Genomic DNA, 19,968 nt, shown 5'->3' with positions numbered 1-19,968 from the left:
TATCTTCTCATTGAGGTTCCCTCTTCCAAAATGACTCCAGCTTGTGTCAAGGTGACTTAAAACTATTCAGCACATAAACTAACAGTAGCTGTTCCTTTCTGTCACTACATACAGAGTGAGCATGACTGTTCTCAATCTACCAGTAGAAGTCTGATGAAGTACCTTTGCAGAGCCTATATGCTCCCCATTGCTCAAGAATACTAACCCGTATTAAGAAGTATTTATGAAGTGAGGCTTATCTGACTTTAGTTCTCCCCAGGGATTTACTTTATGCCTCACATACTGTCATTAAAGTAGGCTATCTCATAAAAAAAAAAGAATATTTGTATTTTTCGAGAGACAGATCTCTCTATGTAGCCCTAGCTGTCCTGGAACTCACTGTGTAGACCAGGATGGCCTCAAATTCAGAGATCCATCTGCCTCTGCCTCCTAAATGTTGGAGTTAAAAGCATGTGCCACCACCGCCCAGATGAAAAGAACATTTTATATGTGACTGCCTATTAAAACATCAATTTGCTTTCTTTCATGTCCTCTCCCTGATTTTATTTCTAAAAATTTTTATGAAACCCATGTTTACCCACCATAGACAAATGCTTCAGACAAGCCAGGAGAGGCTACAGTATCTTTTAAGTCAAGAGTGATTAGCAGGTAAGCATCTAGGTACTTAAGTACTTGGTATGTCTGTTTATATTTCTTTTTTATATTATATCATATTATATTATATTTATCTCTCCTTATTTAGAAACTAGCTACTCTGTCCATCAGCTTTTGAGTTCAAATGGATTAAGGGAAATGTAAATTTAGGAGGTCAAATACAAAATCTAAGAGTTTGGAGCAGAGGTTACTAAATAAGCCTCCCTCACATAATGGGGTCGTTCTATAATCAGCAACACAACTCCACTCCTATCAGTCTTCTGTGGCTCTACAACTGTGTCCTCTGCTTTTCCTCCTAGATACATAATCATGGTTTTCATTATTAACCCATAGCAATTATATGGCACAATCTAGTGTGCCTCCTAAGAAACTGCTATCTTCCAGAAACTACCCTCTGACACATCAGTATGTCAAGAGAGGTTGGGTGATGTTCATTACATGGAGTAAAATCACAGATCCCTGAGTCAACACTTCAGTACCATAAGCACAGAAATATGCTGAAGCTACTAGAAATTTAATCATTGCTACATATCTAGAAGTATAGAAGTAGAAAATGACAGAAAAAAAGAGCAACTGAGGAGAAGGAAAACTCAATAGAAATGTTTTACTACTTATACATTATATTCAATGACTGTAATGCCAATGTATATTAAGAACTTGCTTGAAATAATTATGTCAAATCTCTCAGATGTGGTTCAGTGCAGCTGTTATTCAATGTTTCAGCAAAGATGACTAGTGAATTGCTAGTTTAAAACTCATTGCTGCATAGTAATTAATTACTTCAGTTTTCTCAGCTGAATTTGTATCAGTTTTGAGACCAAGGTTATTGACTTAAAACGATCTGAATTTCTTCATATGCTCACAATTGTTAACCCTGGCTGCAAGTTATGAAGGAATTTAAGAACTTGAGGTTGATAATTAAATTTTCTTTAAAGCAACTCTATACTATGTTTGTTATATAACCCATTGCTACCCCATAAGCACAGAACCTACCAGAGTCTGGACTATAGCATGGTTGGTGGCATTCATATGGGCATTAAGTGGAAAAGAACATTCTCCATCACAATAAAATGCGGCATATCCTTCCGGTGCTATGATCCAATCCTGAAATGTACAAAGTCAAAAAACTAATATCAGGTAAGTGACAGTAAAAAAAAAGATAATTCTTAAGGAGTGACTAAAGTTATTCCTCCTGAGTAAGTTTCCTTTCTTAGTCAAACAGTTATTCTAAAAGTACAGCTTTTCCTACATCCTTTAATTTTTAATTGAAATTTACAACAAAAGTATGGACATTTTCACAACAACTGATCATTTCTAATTTCTTCCAAGAGGTAACTATATAAAATGTAGTATACATTAATCGTTCTGTGTTTGAGAATAAAACTATCATCACAAAATAACGTTCTAAACTTTGTTTAAACTGGAAATGATTAACTTTAGGGCATTCAAGTGAACCAGAAAAGGTGGGGAGTGGCTGAAGTCCTCAGTGAGTCTGTGCTTTGACACGAGCATGGCCATATCAAGGACCCTAGTGGCTCAGACACATGGGAGTGGCAAGGCCTTCGCTGGGTCAGGCTCAGTGTCAAGGCCTTCCTTCAGTCAGAGCATAAATGTTGACAACAAGTGCATAATGAGACTCTTGACTCATGAGAAACAAGATAGCACTGCTTTCACCCATTCTTAAATGTTAACTTTAAGAATGCTATATTTCCTTAGATGGCTGTTAAACACAACTCATTGTGTTCCAATAAGGAAATAATAGTAAGGAAATGAAAATGATGTGCCTGAACCACATGCTGAACAGTTTTCAAAAATGATTCTTATACTGGAACAATTACTAACAAAGCCTATGACTCGCTAAGGATTTGAGATAAAAACAGAAAAGAAACACTTAAGTTCAACAATCTTACCTGCCACCCCAGATCGCGGAAACTCACATAGAGTTCGTGCTTCTTGCAGGCTTGTTTTTGTTCACTGGTATTATAATCTGCCAATTAAAGGAAAACAAAAATGTATGTTTTAAACAAATGACTGCCTGTTAGGTATAGAGGTATGCAATTTCTGTTATGAGATTATGGATAAAGTCTCTGGAGGAGATTATATATGTTAAGCAAGAGTTTGACTCTTAACTGAGAACTTTTGTAGAGTGTAGAGTTACTTTTGTAGAGTGTAGAATATCATTTGCTTTATAAGGTTCCAAAAAGAATTCTATTGCCACCATATGTCAGGCATAGGCTAGTGCTGTCATTCACTGAGTACTATTTACTGTGTGGTCATTCATTAATTCAGCCACATTAGTGGTACTTAGCATAAATATGTGGTGCATATTCATATACCATTTTCTGAAGAGGTGCTTTCAGAACAGATGCCAATGCCTATGGAGATTTTACTTAAATAAGTATCATCAGTATAAGATACTCTATTTTGACTTTCTGAGCATCACTTAAAAGCATGTGCACTGTGCACTTTTAGGCATCTTCATTCATGGCTAATGAAAATTTCCAGGAAAAAAAAATCAATCAAACAAAAATCTCAGGAAACCTATTCCTTTTTTCATTTCTTTCTCATGTCCAGTCTGTCAGGAAATCACCCACACAGCTTTCAAATAGATTTCAAACCCACTGGCTCATTCTCTCCATCATTGCTCCTGGACCAATGCACCATCACTAGCCAGGATTACTGCAGTATCCTGAGTAGTAGTTTCCCCTTCTCCGCTTACAATAAAGTGCTAAGGGAGCTTTTATCAAATTAAATATGCATTAGCCTGAAAGAACCCTGCTATGGTTCTAATACCACCAAAAGGAAAATATCCATCCACACAATGGTTAGGGGCTTTGTGTGAATGGGTCCCCTTACCTCTCTCACTCATTTCTAGAAATTCATCTCCTCTTTTACCTCATCCTAGCCATAAGAACTACTTCCTGCAAAACAGAGGGGTGAATTTAGACCTCATTTATGTCCCTCACACTTGTTTTATCCTTTTCCTGATATTTTCTTGCCAGGACATCAACATGGCTAACTGCTGTATCTTTCAGTATCTTTTAAGCTCCATCTCTGAAAGAGTCTTCACTAACTTGTATTTTTAAATATTGTATCACTGACCCCAATAGTCCTCATTTATCTTGGTTAGGTTGATTTAGTGTTTCACTTACACTTTGTGAAATTCTCTGTCATTACTTACTCGTTACATGCATTACTTCTTATCTATATTGCATCCCTTGAATAAATCCTCACCAAGGCAATATATTTAACTCTAGTTCATTGATGTATGCCAAGTATGAGAAATAGTAATTGATAAATAATATACATTTCATAAACATTTGAAGATTTAATGAATTTATTTCCCATTTTCCATGAGTAATTGAAGACAGATACATTGTTTAATTACATATTTTGAAATGCCTTAAAAACACTAAAATTTTATATTTTTTAAAAGTTAAATATACATATAAAACTCTAATCTTGCATCTGAAATAAATCAAAATATTTCAAAAACACAAAACTTCACCCAGAATTTTTTATGTTGTCACTGGAATTTGCACACAGCTTTTACAAATTACATTCTAAAAGATTTTAGTTATTGTGAAAGAGGGAAAATTAAGAGCAATGTAATTAACCCAAAGAAAGTTTGTGTTACTATTTCATCTTCTGACTTAATAATTTAACTACTAATGAAAGAGTCACACACCAGAAACCAAAGGGTTACCCAGTTGTCTTTATGATTATTTCAAATCAATATTTGTTTGATATCAATTTAGAAAACAGAATAGTAATTAAAATTTGAACAGAAGATTTTCCTCTTATGCAATAATTGAATAAGTATGTATGCTAATAGTGAAAATGACAACAATTTATTTTAAGATTATGTCCTCTTGCTTTCAGGGAAATTTCTACCTTAATCTGAATAATACTCCAAACAATTCTATTCAGGCAATAAACAAGTGTCTTTGTAACAATTAACAGTAAATGAATACATTATATACACAAGCACAGATTAGATAGATACATAGATATATAGATATATAGATAGATAGATAGATAGATGATAGAGATGATAGGCAGATAGATACCATTATTAGAATTTTATGTTTATTAAAAAAAGGAAGTGCATAAAATTAAAAGCCAAATATCTCATTTATCATTTAATTAATGTAGTTTCATAAATACTAGGGGAGATATATATCACATAATTATAATGAGGAATTAAGTTTATAATGGATTCTTGTTCCAAGAGTCTGACGTCATGGAGAGTTCTATCCATATGCTTATTCTGTCAGAAATAAAAATTAATGGGCACTGAGTGAAGTAAATATTTTAGTCAAATCAGCAAAGTCTGCAGTTAGGTTCATACTCAATGGTTGGCAAACTAAGCTGCAGGAAAAATGGGCAAGGAAATGATATTTATAGCTTTAAAAATATCAACTGGCAGTCCTTAGGAGATTAAATGAAATGGATATAATTCTACTGTTGATGACCAGGTCTACAAATGAAGTAATCCACCCAACTCCATTCTGCCCATTGCTTCTTGCCAGGAATCTTGACCTTCTCCTGGACTCTTTCCCTCCTCTTGTAACTCATCAGACTCCATACCCACTAGAACAGGCCACCTGGCATAAAGATACATGTAATCTATCTGTGTTCCCCTTCACAACTCCTCCAAACTCTGATCACCATGGAGCAATTTGTGCTATTTCCATCCTTAAGGCTCAGAGAGGCCCACACATCCTATACACTGGACAAGCTTGGCAAGTCTGCCTGATCCTAACTTGACTGTACATTGCCCAGGTAGCAGACCTACTACACCTGAACTCACAAACAGAAGTGAGATCAACAACTAACTTCTCCATGGAGTCCTCAACTAATGCCTATTGGAAACAGGATCAAACACCCATACATAAACACTGAGTCGAACTAGAACCCAGATGCTGATGGAGAGGACAAGACCATGCAGCAGAAACACATACAGACAGCTTACTTGAACAAGGAGGAGCTAACGGCCACTAGACTGATAGCTGGGAAGCCAGCATGGGACTGACTCAGGCCCCCCTGAATATGGGTCTCAGCCAGAAGGACTGAGCAGTCTAAGGGACCTCAGACAGTGGAGCCAGGATGTATCCCTGGTGCACAAAAGGACTTTGCGAACACATCCCCAAGGAGGGATAACTGCCTTAATCTAGAAACAGGAGAGAAGCCCTAGTCCCTACTTCACATGACCTGTCAGATCTACATGACCCCAACTGGATGGCATTCCCCTACATATGGAATTGGGGTAGGGGGATGGGAGGGAAGGGTGGTTAGAGTGCATGTGAGAGGGCAGAGAGGGTAAAAAGGAGGGAAGGAGGGGGGAGGGAAAGAGGGAGGGAAGGAGGGATGGAGGGAGGAAGGGAGGGGGAACTGGGATCGACATGTAAAATAATAAATTAAATTTAAAAAAATGCTTTGACTCCAAAATTTAAGTTCAAGGACAAGTTACTGGGGAAAAGGATTTCTATTTTTGTTTCCACAGAAAATGAAAAGATGTAGATTCCTTCCAGACTAATGTGGTTTGATCATGCCAGACCGCCTGAAACAGAGTAAGAGGTGGTCCTACATTCAAAACAGCTGGACAAAGCAGCCTTACAGACTACAGCCAGGATTTCTAAATCTTCTTCGAATCCCCCATGACAGCACCCCTTACCAGCAGGAAGTAGTTTGGAAAGAACAACGCCCAAATTCCCAAATATTGTGTATAAATGTTTGTTTTCATTTAATTGGACTTTGTTATATAAAATAAATTAAAAAAAAAATTAAAAAAAAAAAAAAAAGATCCTGACCTAGCCTGGTGAGTCGAATCTACATCTTTCCTAACCTCCAGTTCCAGGCCAGGTGGCACATCTTAAGCACCGGTCTAGGCTTCTCTGTCCACATCAGATACACAACCAACAATAGAAGATCACATGACCAGATCTCATATAAAAATAATACAAAGGATCAAGACATTGTGCACCCTTCCGTGAAATTCACCAGTCCTGCTAGAAATGCTCTCCAATGAGGATTACGTAGATGAAACTGAAGATACAGACCTTAAAAGAGAAATCACAAACTTTATCAAAGAATTCAAGGAATTTAAGGAAGACACAAACAGCACAATAAAATTAAAGAGGATGAAATTGAAGTGACCTGAGGGATATGAAAGAAAAAAAAACAAGCATAAGGCTAAATGAAATAACTGAATTCAATTAAGAGATATATAAACATCGATGAGAACTCAAGCTAAAATGAAGTTGTAATTGAAAAACTAAGTAACTCAACTAGAAAAATCGGGAGATTCTATAAATAGAATGGATCAAGTAGAAGGTAGAATATTAGGACTTGAAGATAAGTAGAGGAACCAGAACAACCAAGCAGATATTATTACTTTTTTAAAGCACAGGAAAGAAACATGCTGGAAATGTGGGATACCATCAGGAGACGAAATCTTCAAATTATAGGCATAGATGAGGGAGAAAAATGAAAGGTCAGTGGCAAAGACCAGATCTTCAACAACACCATAGAAGAAAGCTTCCATAAACTAAGAAAAAGCATATCAATAGGAATGCAAGAATCACACAGAACACCTAGATAAGACCCACACAGAGACCCCCAACTAAACAAGATCAGCAAACAGAACCCCAACAACTAGACAAGAACAGAAAAGACCCTAAGGCAAATCATAATTACATCATTTACATAAGAAAAGAGAAATATTCTTGAAAGTTGCTAAAGAAAAAGCCCAAGTGACACATAAAGAAAAAAACTAGAACTCCTAAATAAAAAACAGCTAACACCTCAATAGAAAAATTTGAAAGCCAGAAGAACTTAAAGCAGTGTGTTCCAAGTTCTAAAAACCATAACTGTCAACCAAGATTACTGTTCCCAGAAAAACTATGAACCAGAGTTGAAGGAAAATGAAAAGCTTTTCATGATCCAAATGGGCTAAGGCAATTCATTTCTACTATACCAACTCTAAATAAAACATAGGAAGAAATATTTTGGACTGAAAAAACGGAGGAAGCATAACCAAGAGACTGTAGAAACTCCTCTAATTACTGACTAAAAGCAAAAAACAAAAAACAAACAAAATTACTACAATTAACACAAATTTTTCAATAATAACTTCAAATATTAATGGCCCTAGTATTCTAATCAAAACACAATGGTGGTTTGAATAGATTAGGAGAAGAAAATCCATCCTTCTGTTGTCTCCAAGAAACTCAGTCCTAAAGATAGTTCTCACCTTAAAGTGAATGGATGGAGAAAAGGATTCCAATAACATGGGACCAGGAAACAAACAGGTGCTGCTCTCCTAATATCTGACAAAATAGACTTCAAAATAAAATTTATCAGAGCAGATAAACAAGGACATTTCATTCTCCTAAAGGAAACAATTAATCAAGAAACATGGGTGTCAGTTAAGAGACCCAGGCAGTCTATGGGACCATTGGTAGTGGAACAGTTTTTATCCCTAGTGTACAAAAGGACTTTGGGAGCCTAGATACATGGGGGAGAGTCTAGGCCCTGTCCAAAATGATGGGAGAGACTTTGATGATCCCCCATGGAAGGCCTCACCCTGGAGAGCAGAAGAGGAATAGGATGGGGGGGGGGGCAGTGGAGGGTATGGGAGGATGGGAAGGAGAGGGAACTGGGATTGATATGTAAAATAAGATTGTTTCTAATTTAAATTTAAAAAAAGAAAACACTGTAATCTTAAATATATATGCACCAAACTCTGGTAAACACATTAAAAAAGAAAAACTTACTACTGGAATTAAAGACACAAATTAACATCAAACCATTAACAGTAAGTGATTTTATTATCACACCTTCTCTGAACAAAAAAGTAAACAAAGAAACATTGGAATTAAATGATATACATCAAATGTACTAAACAGAATATTCCACCCAAACGCCAATGAATATATATTATGCTTAGCAGGCCATGGAAGTTTCTATACTAGAGACTACATTCTGGGACACACACACAAAAAAAAAAAATCCTTAAAAAAATACAGAAAATTTGAAATAACTCCCTCTATTCTGTATGACCACAATGCAATAAAACTTAAACAGCAAACAAACCTCTAGTAAGTTCACAAACTTGTACAGATTAAAATCTCATTTTTGGATGGTAAATGGGTTAAAAAAGAAATCAAGAAAAAGGTAAAAAAAAAAATCCTGTCTCTAAATGAAATAAAAACACAACACAATAAAACCTCTGGGGCACATTAAAAGGAACCCTAGGATGAAAATTTATAGCTCCAAGAGCCAACATTAAAAAAATAAGAAGAAAGATCAAAAAATAAATGACAATGCAACTCAAGAATGAGGAAAAACATCAAACCAAACCCAAATCCACATCAAGAAATAAAAATCAGAGCAGAAATTAAAGAAATAGAAACAAATAAAATAATTCAAAGATTCAATGGTTCTAAGAACAGGTTCTTTAAGAAAGTAAGCAAGATGCTTGGTCCAACTAACTACAAGAAAGAAAGACATAATCCAAATTAATACATCATAACTAAAAAGGGAAACATAGTTAGACAAAATAAACTTAAGATATTATACAGGAATATATTAAAAGCCAGTGTACCACCCAGGCATTGGTGGCACACACCTTTAATCCCAGCACTTGAGAGGCAGAAGAAGGAAGACAAAAAGCACAGTGAAGATGTTTAGAAAAGCCATAAAGAATCTTACTACTTTTTGTTTATCCCAAATTACATATAGATGTACAGTTTAAATGGAATTAAGCAATTTAGATTGAAAATGTTCTTCAATAGCCTAGTCTGTCTAATAAAAACCCAATACCACTCATAAGAAATCTTCTTGAACTGTTGGTCAGCCCAATTTTGCCCTTGGTTATCTCCCAGAGATTAAGGTAAGTTCTTGATGCTGATGATACTACACACATAGGATACAGAACTTTGAGGATCCAAGTTGGATCTGACCAGAAAGCCACCTCCCTGGAGACTACCTTTCATGATTCAGGATAGTGCTAAGAAAGCTGCCAATGACATAAAGCATCAATATTCCTATCCAGTTGTGAAGTCCATGAACCACAACAATCTTTAGGACAAGTTATTCTCAAAGGTGCAATAATGGCACTTATACATTAGGAGTAACCAATAGCTAGCTACCTAATGGGAGTTAAGACTAATCCAACAAAAGGGTGGCCATGCTGGTACTGAAACCCTAGTCAACTACCCAGGATTAGTGAGGTCATGAAAATTAACAGGAGTACCACCAGTTTACTAAATTAGCATACTTCCTAACTACATTCTAAACACTTCTACATGCAGAACTCTGAAGCCTCACCAAAGAAGCTTCTCTTTGCAAAAGGCAAAGACCATTACAGAAAACTACAACTTGTCACAATGCAGAGAATGGCTGATCCTGGAAGCCCAGCCCTGTTGGATGTATCTCTAAACAACTCCTACATGTAAGACTTAAGAAACACAGAATAAGAGGAGGCAGAAAGACTGCAATAGCCAGAGGACCAGGATATATACTGTGAGATTCTAGAATGACAGGGAAGCTTCACCTAGCTCCCACACTCAGACTTGAACAAGGACAACAATAGACACACTAACATGGAACATGAATTCTCTCACAATCCTTCCACCCCTAAACAAAGCACTTCAGATAACTAAGGAATATTCCCCTAGGGATGAGACCCCTAATTGCTTATCCAATACCAAGTGATGATCCCAAAAATCATGTACATACCAACTAAACTGAATGGACTCAGAATATTGTATTTATATATTCATGGGTGTGTGTGTAAAAGTGTAATAATAACAAAGAAGAGGAGGCCAGAAACTAAGGGAAATTATATACTTATATTTTAATATTAAAAATGTTAAAAATTAAAAATGGAGTCATGATAGAAATTAAAATTATTTCTGGTACCAGCCAATATTTTAAAAAGAAAGCTACCTTACTTAAAACATATGTATTGTTATAATATTTCTCTGGTTTTTCTTTTAATGGAGGTAGCAATAATATCTAACATTGAAGATATTAAGTATTTGTGCAAATTTTCATGACCAGTTTCTAGAAAAAAAATGTGAAATTAATTTATTTTGTTTAAAATAATTCTATTTTATCTTTGACTTAAAATAATGAAAATGCAATAAAATAGGTGGTAAAAACATGAGATAATAAAATCCTAAGATTACATAAGTTTCAATGTTATGAAACTAACTATTGAAAAGGCAAGTGAAGATAGGCTGGCCTGAATGTAAAAGGAATTACAATCTACTGAGGAAAGTCAAAACTCCATATGTGTATTAACAATGTTTTCATCTAAGAGGTATCATGATATTACAGAAGGTAAATGCCAGACCTAGATGATAGATAAATGGTAAAATGGTAGACAGAAGTGAATACATACATACATGCATACATACATACACATACATGCATACATACATAGAGAGATCCAAAATAAAATTTAACATTAAAGTGTAACAACAGCTTGAATGAATTATATGATGGAAATTCTGTTTCTAAGCAAAAGAGACTTCCAGCTTTCTTTTTCTTAGCTTTCAAAAAGAAAAGGAGTCTCGGATAATACTAGATCCTTCTGGGGTCTTTGATGGAGTTGGTGAGTGTATAGTTATAGTTTTCCATAATTATGATGAAAGATAAATTAGATATAAAACTTTAGACTCACAAAGATAGGATAGATGATAGAGTATTTTCTTTTTTGTCAAATATAAATAGATTAAATATTATAAGTATAAAACAAGAAAAGGGGAAGTGAACAACTAGATAATTAGGACAAAAAATTTAATTTATTCACAGAAAATGATTAATGTGTCCTAAGGAAGCTCAAGATAGACTATTCAATAAAGTGAATTTGATATGTTCTTAAGGGTAATTTTTGATAAAACTGAAAAGGGAAACAGGCTACACTTAGTGAATTACCCAATTTGAATAAATGCAACCCAACTCAAATGAGTTGCTGCTATTTGTTTGCATAGAGACTTCTGTGCTTTTTCTGGGTATAAATTTATGGCACAAAACATTAGTCAATAAGTTAATAGCTACCCTGGAATGTTCCTTTAGTTCTATTTAGCCATGCATCCCTGTAACCATACAAATGTCATCTATACCTTAGAGGCCACTGACATAAAATTTTATCTACAAACTTTAGGCTCTAACTATCTGCTAGATGTCTCTAAACAAAAGCTTCCCAAATGTCTCCCGCTCGCTGTTTCTACCTCTAGCCCCTGTTTTCAAACTCTCAAACTGAGGAAATAGGATCAACAGTCACCTGGTGGTCATATCCAAAACCATATAACTCGTAAGTGATGTAGTCAGTTTTAAATGAGAATCAATAGAAAACAAAACGTATCAATAAAGAAACAGGGCTAGCTCATGTATATTAGATGTTACAGAGTAATTGTTTGAGAAAGGTCTCTAAAACATTCACAATCTACATAATAATCAGTTTTTAATGTTGAATTTCTAAATTATTCCTAAATTATTGAGATTAGAAATACCTTTCTGTATACAGAAATGCAGGATTTTCAGTAAAGTATTTATTTTAGAGACCTCAATTGCAAACAAGCAAAATGTTCACTAAAAATGATGTGATTAACGACACTAATTCTGGTATTATTGAAATACTGCAACATTTTAAAAATAATCAGGTCATTTTGCTAGGAAGATGACTAAATCACGTCTAAAATACACAAAACATACCAATTTATTGTGTAGTTTTACTGATAATACATTATAAAGCACTCTGGGTAATTTAATTGATTCTATTTGCTTTTGGGGATTGATATGTTTCAAAAGGCATAGATTTCCATTGTATATGTTTATTTGATTTGAGGATAAGTGTAGAATGTTTGTGTTAGGATTAACTACATGAGATAACTACCCTGAGAAGCTAGCAAGACTCTAGGCAAAACCACCACATGATCAGACCCACTTCTAAGGATCCTTAGAACTAAGCATGTGATAAAATGTCTTCCAGCAGTTCTGGCTTGAGCTGAGACCTGGCATTTTTCCTATTAGCTGTCACGGACTCTTAATACTCTGCTGTTTTGAGCATGTTATGTAACTCTTGAAGCAACATCATGGTCCATGGATTCTTTGAAAACCTTATTAACCTAAAGCCATTGTAGCTTTAGGAATGGCTAGTTTAAAACTTTGCTAATGCATTTTCTTCCTTCATCTACCACCAAATTTTAAAAAAAAAAAGTCATTGTGCATGGGCAATAGGACACTTACAATATCTTCTAGAGGGTTGCTGCTCAACGTTCTTGCTAAGGAACTGAGACAGGGTCAAACTCCACAAATAGTCTGGAAGCAATGGTTCTGCAAATGTTCACTTAAATGTGGAAGTTGGTTTCCCAGAAGCAAACAACATGTTAATTTATTTAGTAATTGGTGGGCTCCTATTTTGCGGTAGACACTCGTCTAGGCTCTCCCATAGGCTTGTTTAAAGGACAGAGAGCATTGAAAAGTCATAAGGGAGGAATCTTATTTTTCTTCTTCCCCCTCCTTTCCCTTTCTCCCTCCCTCCCTTCACGCCTTCCTTTTGTCCTCCCTCTTTCTATCACTCCTCCCCTCCTTTTTCATGTTTCTGCAGGGTCTCTAGATAGCTCAGGTTGGCTTGGAATTCTGGATTTCCTAGACTCAGCCTCCTAAGTAATGGGATTAAGTGAGTGTGCCACCATGTCCATTATAGATGTCCTTGAAACAGGAAAAAAAAAGTTGAGTAAAATAGTCAAAATGACCTGACCTGGATTCTAATTCTCCTATGCCTTATGCTTTTTCAGACTTCCAATATTTTATGACATGCATTAAAAACTGCAAATTGACAAACCTTTGTCTATCATTGTTCTTTCTTTAACCTTCCTCCACCATGAATTAGTCAGGGAGCCCTTGTTCCATTGTTTCTTATGAAAGCCTGGTACTATTATCGCATCTATTATTTTTATTTGGATAATTTTACATTTTACCTGGCATTTCAAGCACTCCAGATATAAATTGTTCTGTTTATATTACCATTCCCTTTCCTTCAGTCCCAGCTTTTAGTCCAAATCCGATGACGCTTTTCCAGTCTGCTTATTACCTATTGAAAGGTTAAGTCTCACAGAAAACCATCTACTTTCTTATTATCAAAATATGAACTAACTTCAAAACCATCTACCACATATTTCACAGAGATGCTTGCCAAGGACCAACTCTGCAAAGGGAAATATCAGTCTATATTATAATAAGCATATACACCAAATGTGTTGGGAAACTGCTGAAAAGGTTCCTGGTTTTTGCTCCATGTGTTTTATTCATCTATGGTTATAGAAGTACATTTGTCACTTTGTGGTCAAGAAGAGAAGATAAATAGAGTGGGCCCATAGGGAAAAGGACTTTGATGATTCCGGTTGCTGGAACCTTCTGCCAGAGTAATTACAAGCTCGAATAATAAAGGCATGGCTGTGTGTTCTGCTTTCCAGTTTCCTCAAAAAAATGTTTACTATTCTATTCAAGGTTTAGAAAACCCCTCTCTTGATGTGAAGTGCTATATTAAATTAAAAACATTTCAGTCAAATCAGAAACCACCCAGCATATATGTATATGTACACACACACACACACACACACACACACACACACACACACACGCATGTGCGCATGCGCGTATATCTTTGACAAGCTAGTATTTGCAAGGAAAAGGGGGCCTTAGAAGGTTATTTTAATCAATTTTCTATAGCTTCTTGCCAAACTAAATATTTTGTGAATATCTTTAACAAAGTAGCATAAAACTACCATTATACTCCAGCGAAATTTTATTTGAAAGTTTCAATTTATATGTAGCATTTAATTCAGTATAATGTAGTACCAAATATAATTCTCTCCTATTGCTTCCGTTTCTTCACATATGAATTGATGTAGCAACTACATTTCAGGAAGTCGAATGAATTCCACCTTTTGAGAATCTCAGGTTCTAGTAGTTTTTTTTTTTTTTTTTTCCTTACTTTGAAGTAACCTCGAAAAATGAAGATTTAAAAAAAAAACTAATATCAAATATTATTTTAAATTATATTTCTAATTTACCAAAATACTGCTAGTGAGATTCATGGCTGCACTCTGCTCATCCTTTGTGCCTAGCAAAGTACTATATATATGGTGCCTGTTAAGACACCTATGTACATCATTATCAGTAAACAAATATTTTTTTACTAAATTGAGAAGTGCTATGATTAGTAAAGGCCCAAAGTTATTTTTCATAGATGGAAATAGATTCTTGTAATAATGTAGAGATCAATTACAGCCAATTTTGCCTTATACAAAGCATGCTTGCCTCCTAAACTAACCAAGGTCCTTCTCAGCATGATGCACAGAGTTAAATCACTGGCCATTACATACTTTCTAATTAGTGACACTTTTAGCTCCTTTTCCAACCAAAAGGAGAATAGATTAAAATCAAATTAGACTGATGTCAGATGTACATCTGTAATATTTTGCTGAAAAGTTTTACGTGTATATGTGATTGGATAGTTCCAGTATCAGCCCCCCAGGTAATTAAGGGAAATACAAACACACCTTGATCCTCTGATAGTCTGCCCTGTTCCTGTTTTCTAAAAGAATCTAAGCTGCATGATTCACAAGTAAATAGTAAAGGAACTATTTGCTGAATTCACCTGGTTGACCATTCCTTGGGGAAGTTAGCCTGCAAGTTGTGTCATTTTGTTATGGCTACACTTAGTTGACTTAGCCGTTTCATAACTTTATTACTGCCAGCTTGATTTTAATTTGAATGGAATCTTTCAACACATGAAGGCACATCACAGTTATTTTTAAATGAATTACTAAGTGATTCACTGGTGAAACATGCTGGGGATACTAGAAACATCACCAGATGATTTAATATACCAAACGAAGGTATACACAGCTGGCAAATTTATAGTGGCAACTTGACTTGCAACATATGACCCAATAATTCTCTGGGTACAACTGTCACTCTCATTTTATCTTACCTCCAGCACTGGACATCCTGGAGGAGTCCTGATGAGAGCTGGATTTATTGCGGTTTTGATTTTTCCGTTTGCTGGCTGCTCTCACAGATCGAAGAAGTACCTCACTTGCCTTGAAGAAGGCCACCATGAACGGCTGTTTTGACTGAGGTCCATGTCTTCCCACGAGACCAGCAGATTTTACGTTAATACTGCGTCCTAGGACATAACATATAAACATTTGGTTTGTGAGAAAGATAAAGTTGTGTGAGTGAGTTCTGCAATACTTTGAAAAGGAGAAAAATATTTAAGCATTATTAGAATTTTTTTAAGACCAAGAGTCTTATAAACCTTGATATTTATAATTAAAGACAAATACCCAGGCATGTTTGTTTACTTGTCTTATTATTCAACCACAGAAAAGAACACATAGAAGTACGCCAGGTAACATCCCATGGCTGCTCTTGTTCACTGATCCTTTCTCAGACAGGAAGAGAGGTTAAGAGTAATAGATTTGCTTAACCATCAAGCTTGAAATATCCACATCCAACATAGATTCCAAAGTCAACTCTGAGCTTTTCTGCACTAAAAACCCAGTAGTTTTTCTCTAAATGATAAGAAATGAATGGCTGCAGGGTGTATCTACTTTTTTCCAGCTTGCTTTAGCCTTTCTCATATTAAGTCAATATCGATAGCCTTTCCCCCATGCTCACTTCTGGCTATGTCAGTAAACTTTACAAAGTTGTTTGCTCTATTTAACATTCTTCATGCCATTCTGGGAGACTTTTCCTGGGAATGCAGGTCTGTTGTGAGTCCCATGCTCATTGTAAAACATTGTGAAACAAACACGAAATTTTCTAAATTCCTCTCCCAGTGAGTTTCCACAAACTGAAAGTTGACTGGGAAGATTTGAGAAGATGCAAATGAAATCTCCAAAAAGGGAAAAGCCCTAAGTGTGCTCATGAACTCACCTTTGATGTGTACTGAGTTTACATCTAGAACCCTTGTTAATCTGCATATGTGGCTGTATGTCAAAAGAAGAGGGAGAAACCAGAGTGTGTTACAAGTCAGAGCATCCTAGACTCTAGAAACTGAGGTGTCTTGTAATGCCTTTTCCATGGAGTAGCAATATTTATAACCATATCAATATGTTTGGAGTGCTTCCTGTGAATATACTATATGATTTTCTGGGTACTTCCTCTGCATTATTTAATATGATTCCACAAACACTACATAGGTACTACTATGCTCCCAATTTAAAGCAATTGTCACTCTAAGTTATATGTTTTATATACATATATGTGTGTGTGTCTATAACTAAATATATATAATATACAAGGACCTATTATATATTCTGTACCTATATACACAAAGAAAACCATTGTTGCTTTCTAGTTCCATGGAAATCACCCAAAGGAGAACTATTTAGTCTTGTGCTGTAACTTTACTTGGAAATTACTCTGGCTTACTGAAGTTACTATATTAGATATGAAGTTACTGATCCTTTAAGAGTAATATATAACATGACTTGAAATATGTGCATGATTGACTCTGGCTTGCCCCTTGAGAAATGTGCATGTGTTCTTAAAATATTTATTCAGCAAAAATTATGAAGCAACCACAGTCCACTACAAGACATAACCAACCGTAGAAGAAAGAAAAGAGAAACAAGTCCCTAAAATGGCATCAATGGCATTTAACCAAATAAGCCCTTGTTCTTAACAAAGTATATTTTGGCAGCAAAAACAGTTTTGTGTGCACATGAATTGTGCAGAGAGACTCTACCATCCGAAAACGAGAGTGTGTTGTAAGAGTTCATGCAGCTGTTGTGAGAGAAAAAGAGGTTCTTCACATGCCCCAATGCTACTTTTTAAAAGAAAGTTCTCTCCAATCCAAGCTACACGGATATCTTCAACAATCATCCTATTACCGAGAAAAGTTGTCTACAAGAATGAAAATGGGCATCTGCCTCACAAGCCTCTCTGCACTCACTCAGTCCTAACAGGAAAAGGACTTACAAATAACCCAAGCAGTAAACCTTAAACAAATAAGCATACACATTTTTCTTTCAAATGCAAACTTATGGTGGCTCTGTGCCAGAGTGTATATACTTCTTAGGAAAACTTTATCATTGGCATAAATGAAAGAGGCAGTTTGATTTGTGGTTAGAGTAGTTTCCATTTTGCTTCCACTGTAACAAATGTATTAATTCAGCTCAGACTTCCTCCTTCTGGCAGCTCTTGTGCTGTAAAAAGAGAAATTAGGAGTTCCAGCCAAATACCATACCTTGAACTGACCCACTTCAATACATAAACACTTTTACAACGTGTTTATTCAGGTGTAGCCCTTGAAATCGGTTTAAGAGTTTCCAGCGACAGAGAGCTCAGCAAAAGAAAAGAAAATGCGAACTGAGAAACTTAACTGCTGTGGAATAGAAGACCTGGCAATCTGTTCTTCATTTTTTTTTTTTTTTTGTCCTGTTTTGAAATATAACATTAAAAAGTATTTGTTGAAACTTTTACTTTGATATTTTAACGAAGTGTTAATTTAACAGTAGCTGGACTTTACTTGTATACATAGATGACTGCAGAGACCGTTTTTTAATATATGATCTTTCTGATTCTGAAATAGGTTACTTCACAGTGGTAAAAACTGGTTCTCTATTCATTACAATACACGTGGGTTTTTATAGTTAAATAAGCACTTAACTCAAAGCTCCAAGTTTCCCTCAGTTTGAAAAGTTTCTTTTTTCCAAAAATTCTCAATACTTTTATTTTTAGCAACAGAGAAATAATGCTGCTCTGAAAATTTGTATTCTGAAATTTGTAAAGGTGTGTGCTACAAATGAGTTTTCTTGAGATTTTTCAAAGGAAGATATTGTATATGAAACAAAGTGTCCCTTCAAATCAATGTGAATTCTTTTTCAAAATGAAGTAACAATTAAGATTTTCTAAATGCATGCTTTCTCAGTTACCCTTAGTCTTAAGCAATGTTATTAAAGCATTAACTGTTTTATCTACTCTCTAGATGAATATACCTATATTGATTATGCTGGTTAAACCTTTTGGATGATTAATCAGCTGTTTCCATTCCAAGTGCTCACAGAATCTTAGAATATATTGCATGTAATAAAGATAGTGAAGCTTTTAAAAATATATGGAATCATTTTTCATTTTATAACTAAATATATAATATGTGTTATGTATTGGAAAAATGAAATAGATAGGGCCTAGACCATCCATTTTGACTTAAGAAAACTGTTTGTATATTACCAGTGCTATTCAATGCTGACCTTGTTTTTTAGTTATTTCCAAGTTAGAAAAATATACACAATGACAGAAAAACAGATTGAACATGTAATGGAAATTAAAATGGGATGTGATATTTAAAAAGCATTAATATAGCAGTGGTAAAGATTTTAGTCTGAATCTACAGTTAAACACTTTACGACCCAGCCATAACTTGGCATAGCTATAACTTAATAGTTCAGTCCAACAGGGATACATTTGAAAAAAAATGTAGTGAACTACAATATGGAGAAATATTTTACCAACTACACATACAATAGAGGAATAACATTAAAAATATAAAGAATTCAGAAAACTAGATATCAAGACAACAAATAATCCAATTAAAAATGGGACAAAGATCTAAATAGAATTCTCAAAAGAAGAAACTCAAATCACTGAGAAACACTTAAAGAAATGTTCAACATCCTTAGCCATCAGGGATCATAACTATTTGAGATTCCATCTTACACCTGACAGAATGACTAAGATCAATGAACAGGTGACAACACCTACTGGCAAGGATATGAAGTAAGGGGAGAACCCATCCATTGCTGGTGGGAGTGCAAATATATACAGCCACTACAGAAATCAGTGTGATGATTTCTCATCTTCTAGGGAGTAAGATGAGAATTGATCTACCTCAAGATCCAGCTGTACCACTCTTGGGCATATACACAAAAGATACTTCATCCTACCACAGAGACACTTCTCAGCCACATTCATTGCTGCTCTATTCATAATAATCATAAATTGGAAACAAACTATTAGTCCCTCACAGATGACTGAATAAAGAAAATGGGGTACATTTACAAAATGGAGTATTATTTAGACATTTTTTTAATGAAGTCATGAAATTTTCAGGGAAATGGATGGAACTAAAAAAAAAAAAACATCTTAAGTGAGATAATCTAGAACCATAAAGGCAATTCTGATATGAATTTACTTTTATCTGTTAAATTGATGATAACCAAGCTACATTACATAGAACTAAAGAGGTTCAAGATAGAGTAAGGGACTAGGGAAGACAGAAAGCTG

At 35.1% G+C, this 19,968-nt stretch overlaps 1 protein-coding gene across 1 annotated transcript in view; it reads right to left on the bottom strand.

Annotated features, from left to right (window-relative positions):
* The window catches only part of Bmp5 (bone morphogenetic protein 5), a 115,518-nt gene that overhangs the window by 2,437 nt on the left and 93,113 nt on the right, over window positions 1-19,968 (bottom strand). The window contains exons 4-6 of the mRNA XM_051197967.1: window positions 15,668-15,862; window positions 2,565-2,641; window positions 1,648-1,758 (exon numbers count right to left, since the gene is read on the bottom strand). Coding sequence (XP_051053924.1) covers window positions 1,648-1,758; window positions 2,565-2,641; window positions 15,668-15,862 — 383 coding nt within the window. The remainder of the gene's footprint in view (window positions 1-1,647; window positions 1,759-2,564; window positions 2,642-15,667; window positions 15,863-19,968) is intronic.

The sequence above is a fragment of the Phodopus roborovskii genome, unplaced genomic scaffold (genome assembly GCF_943737965.1).
Source record: "Phodopus roborovskii unplaced genomic scaffold, PHOROB, whole genome shotgun sequence".
Taxonomy (NCBI): Eukaryota; Metazoa; Chordata; class Mammalia; order Rodentia; family Cricetidae; genus Phodopus; species Phodopus roborovskii.
The sequence above is the reverse complement of the archived record's forward strand: the minus strand, read 5'-3'. Positions and strand labels throughout refer to the sequence as shown.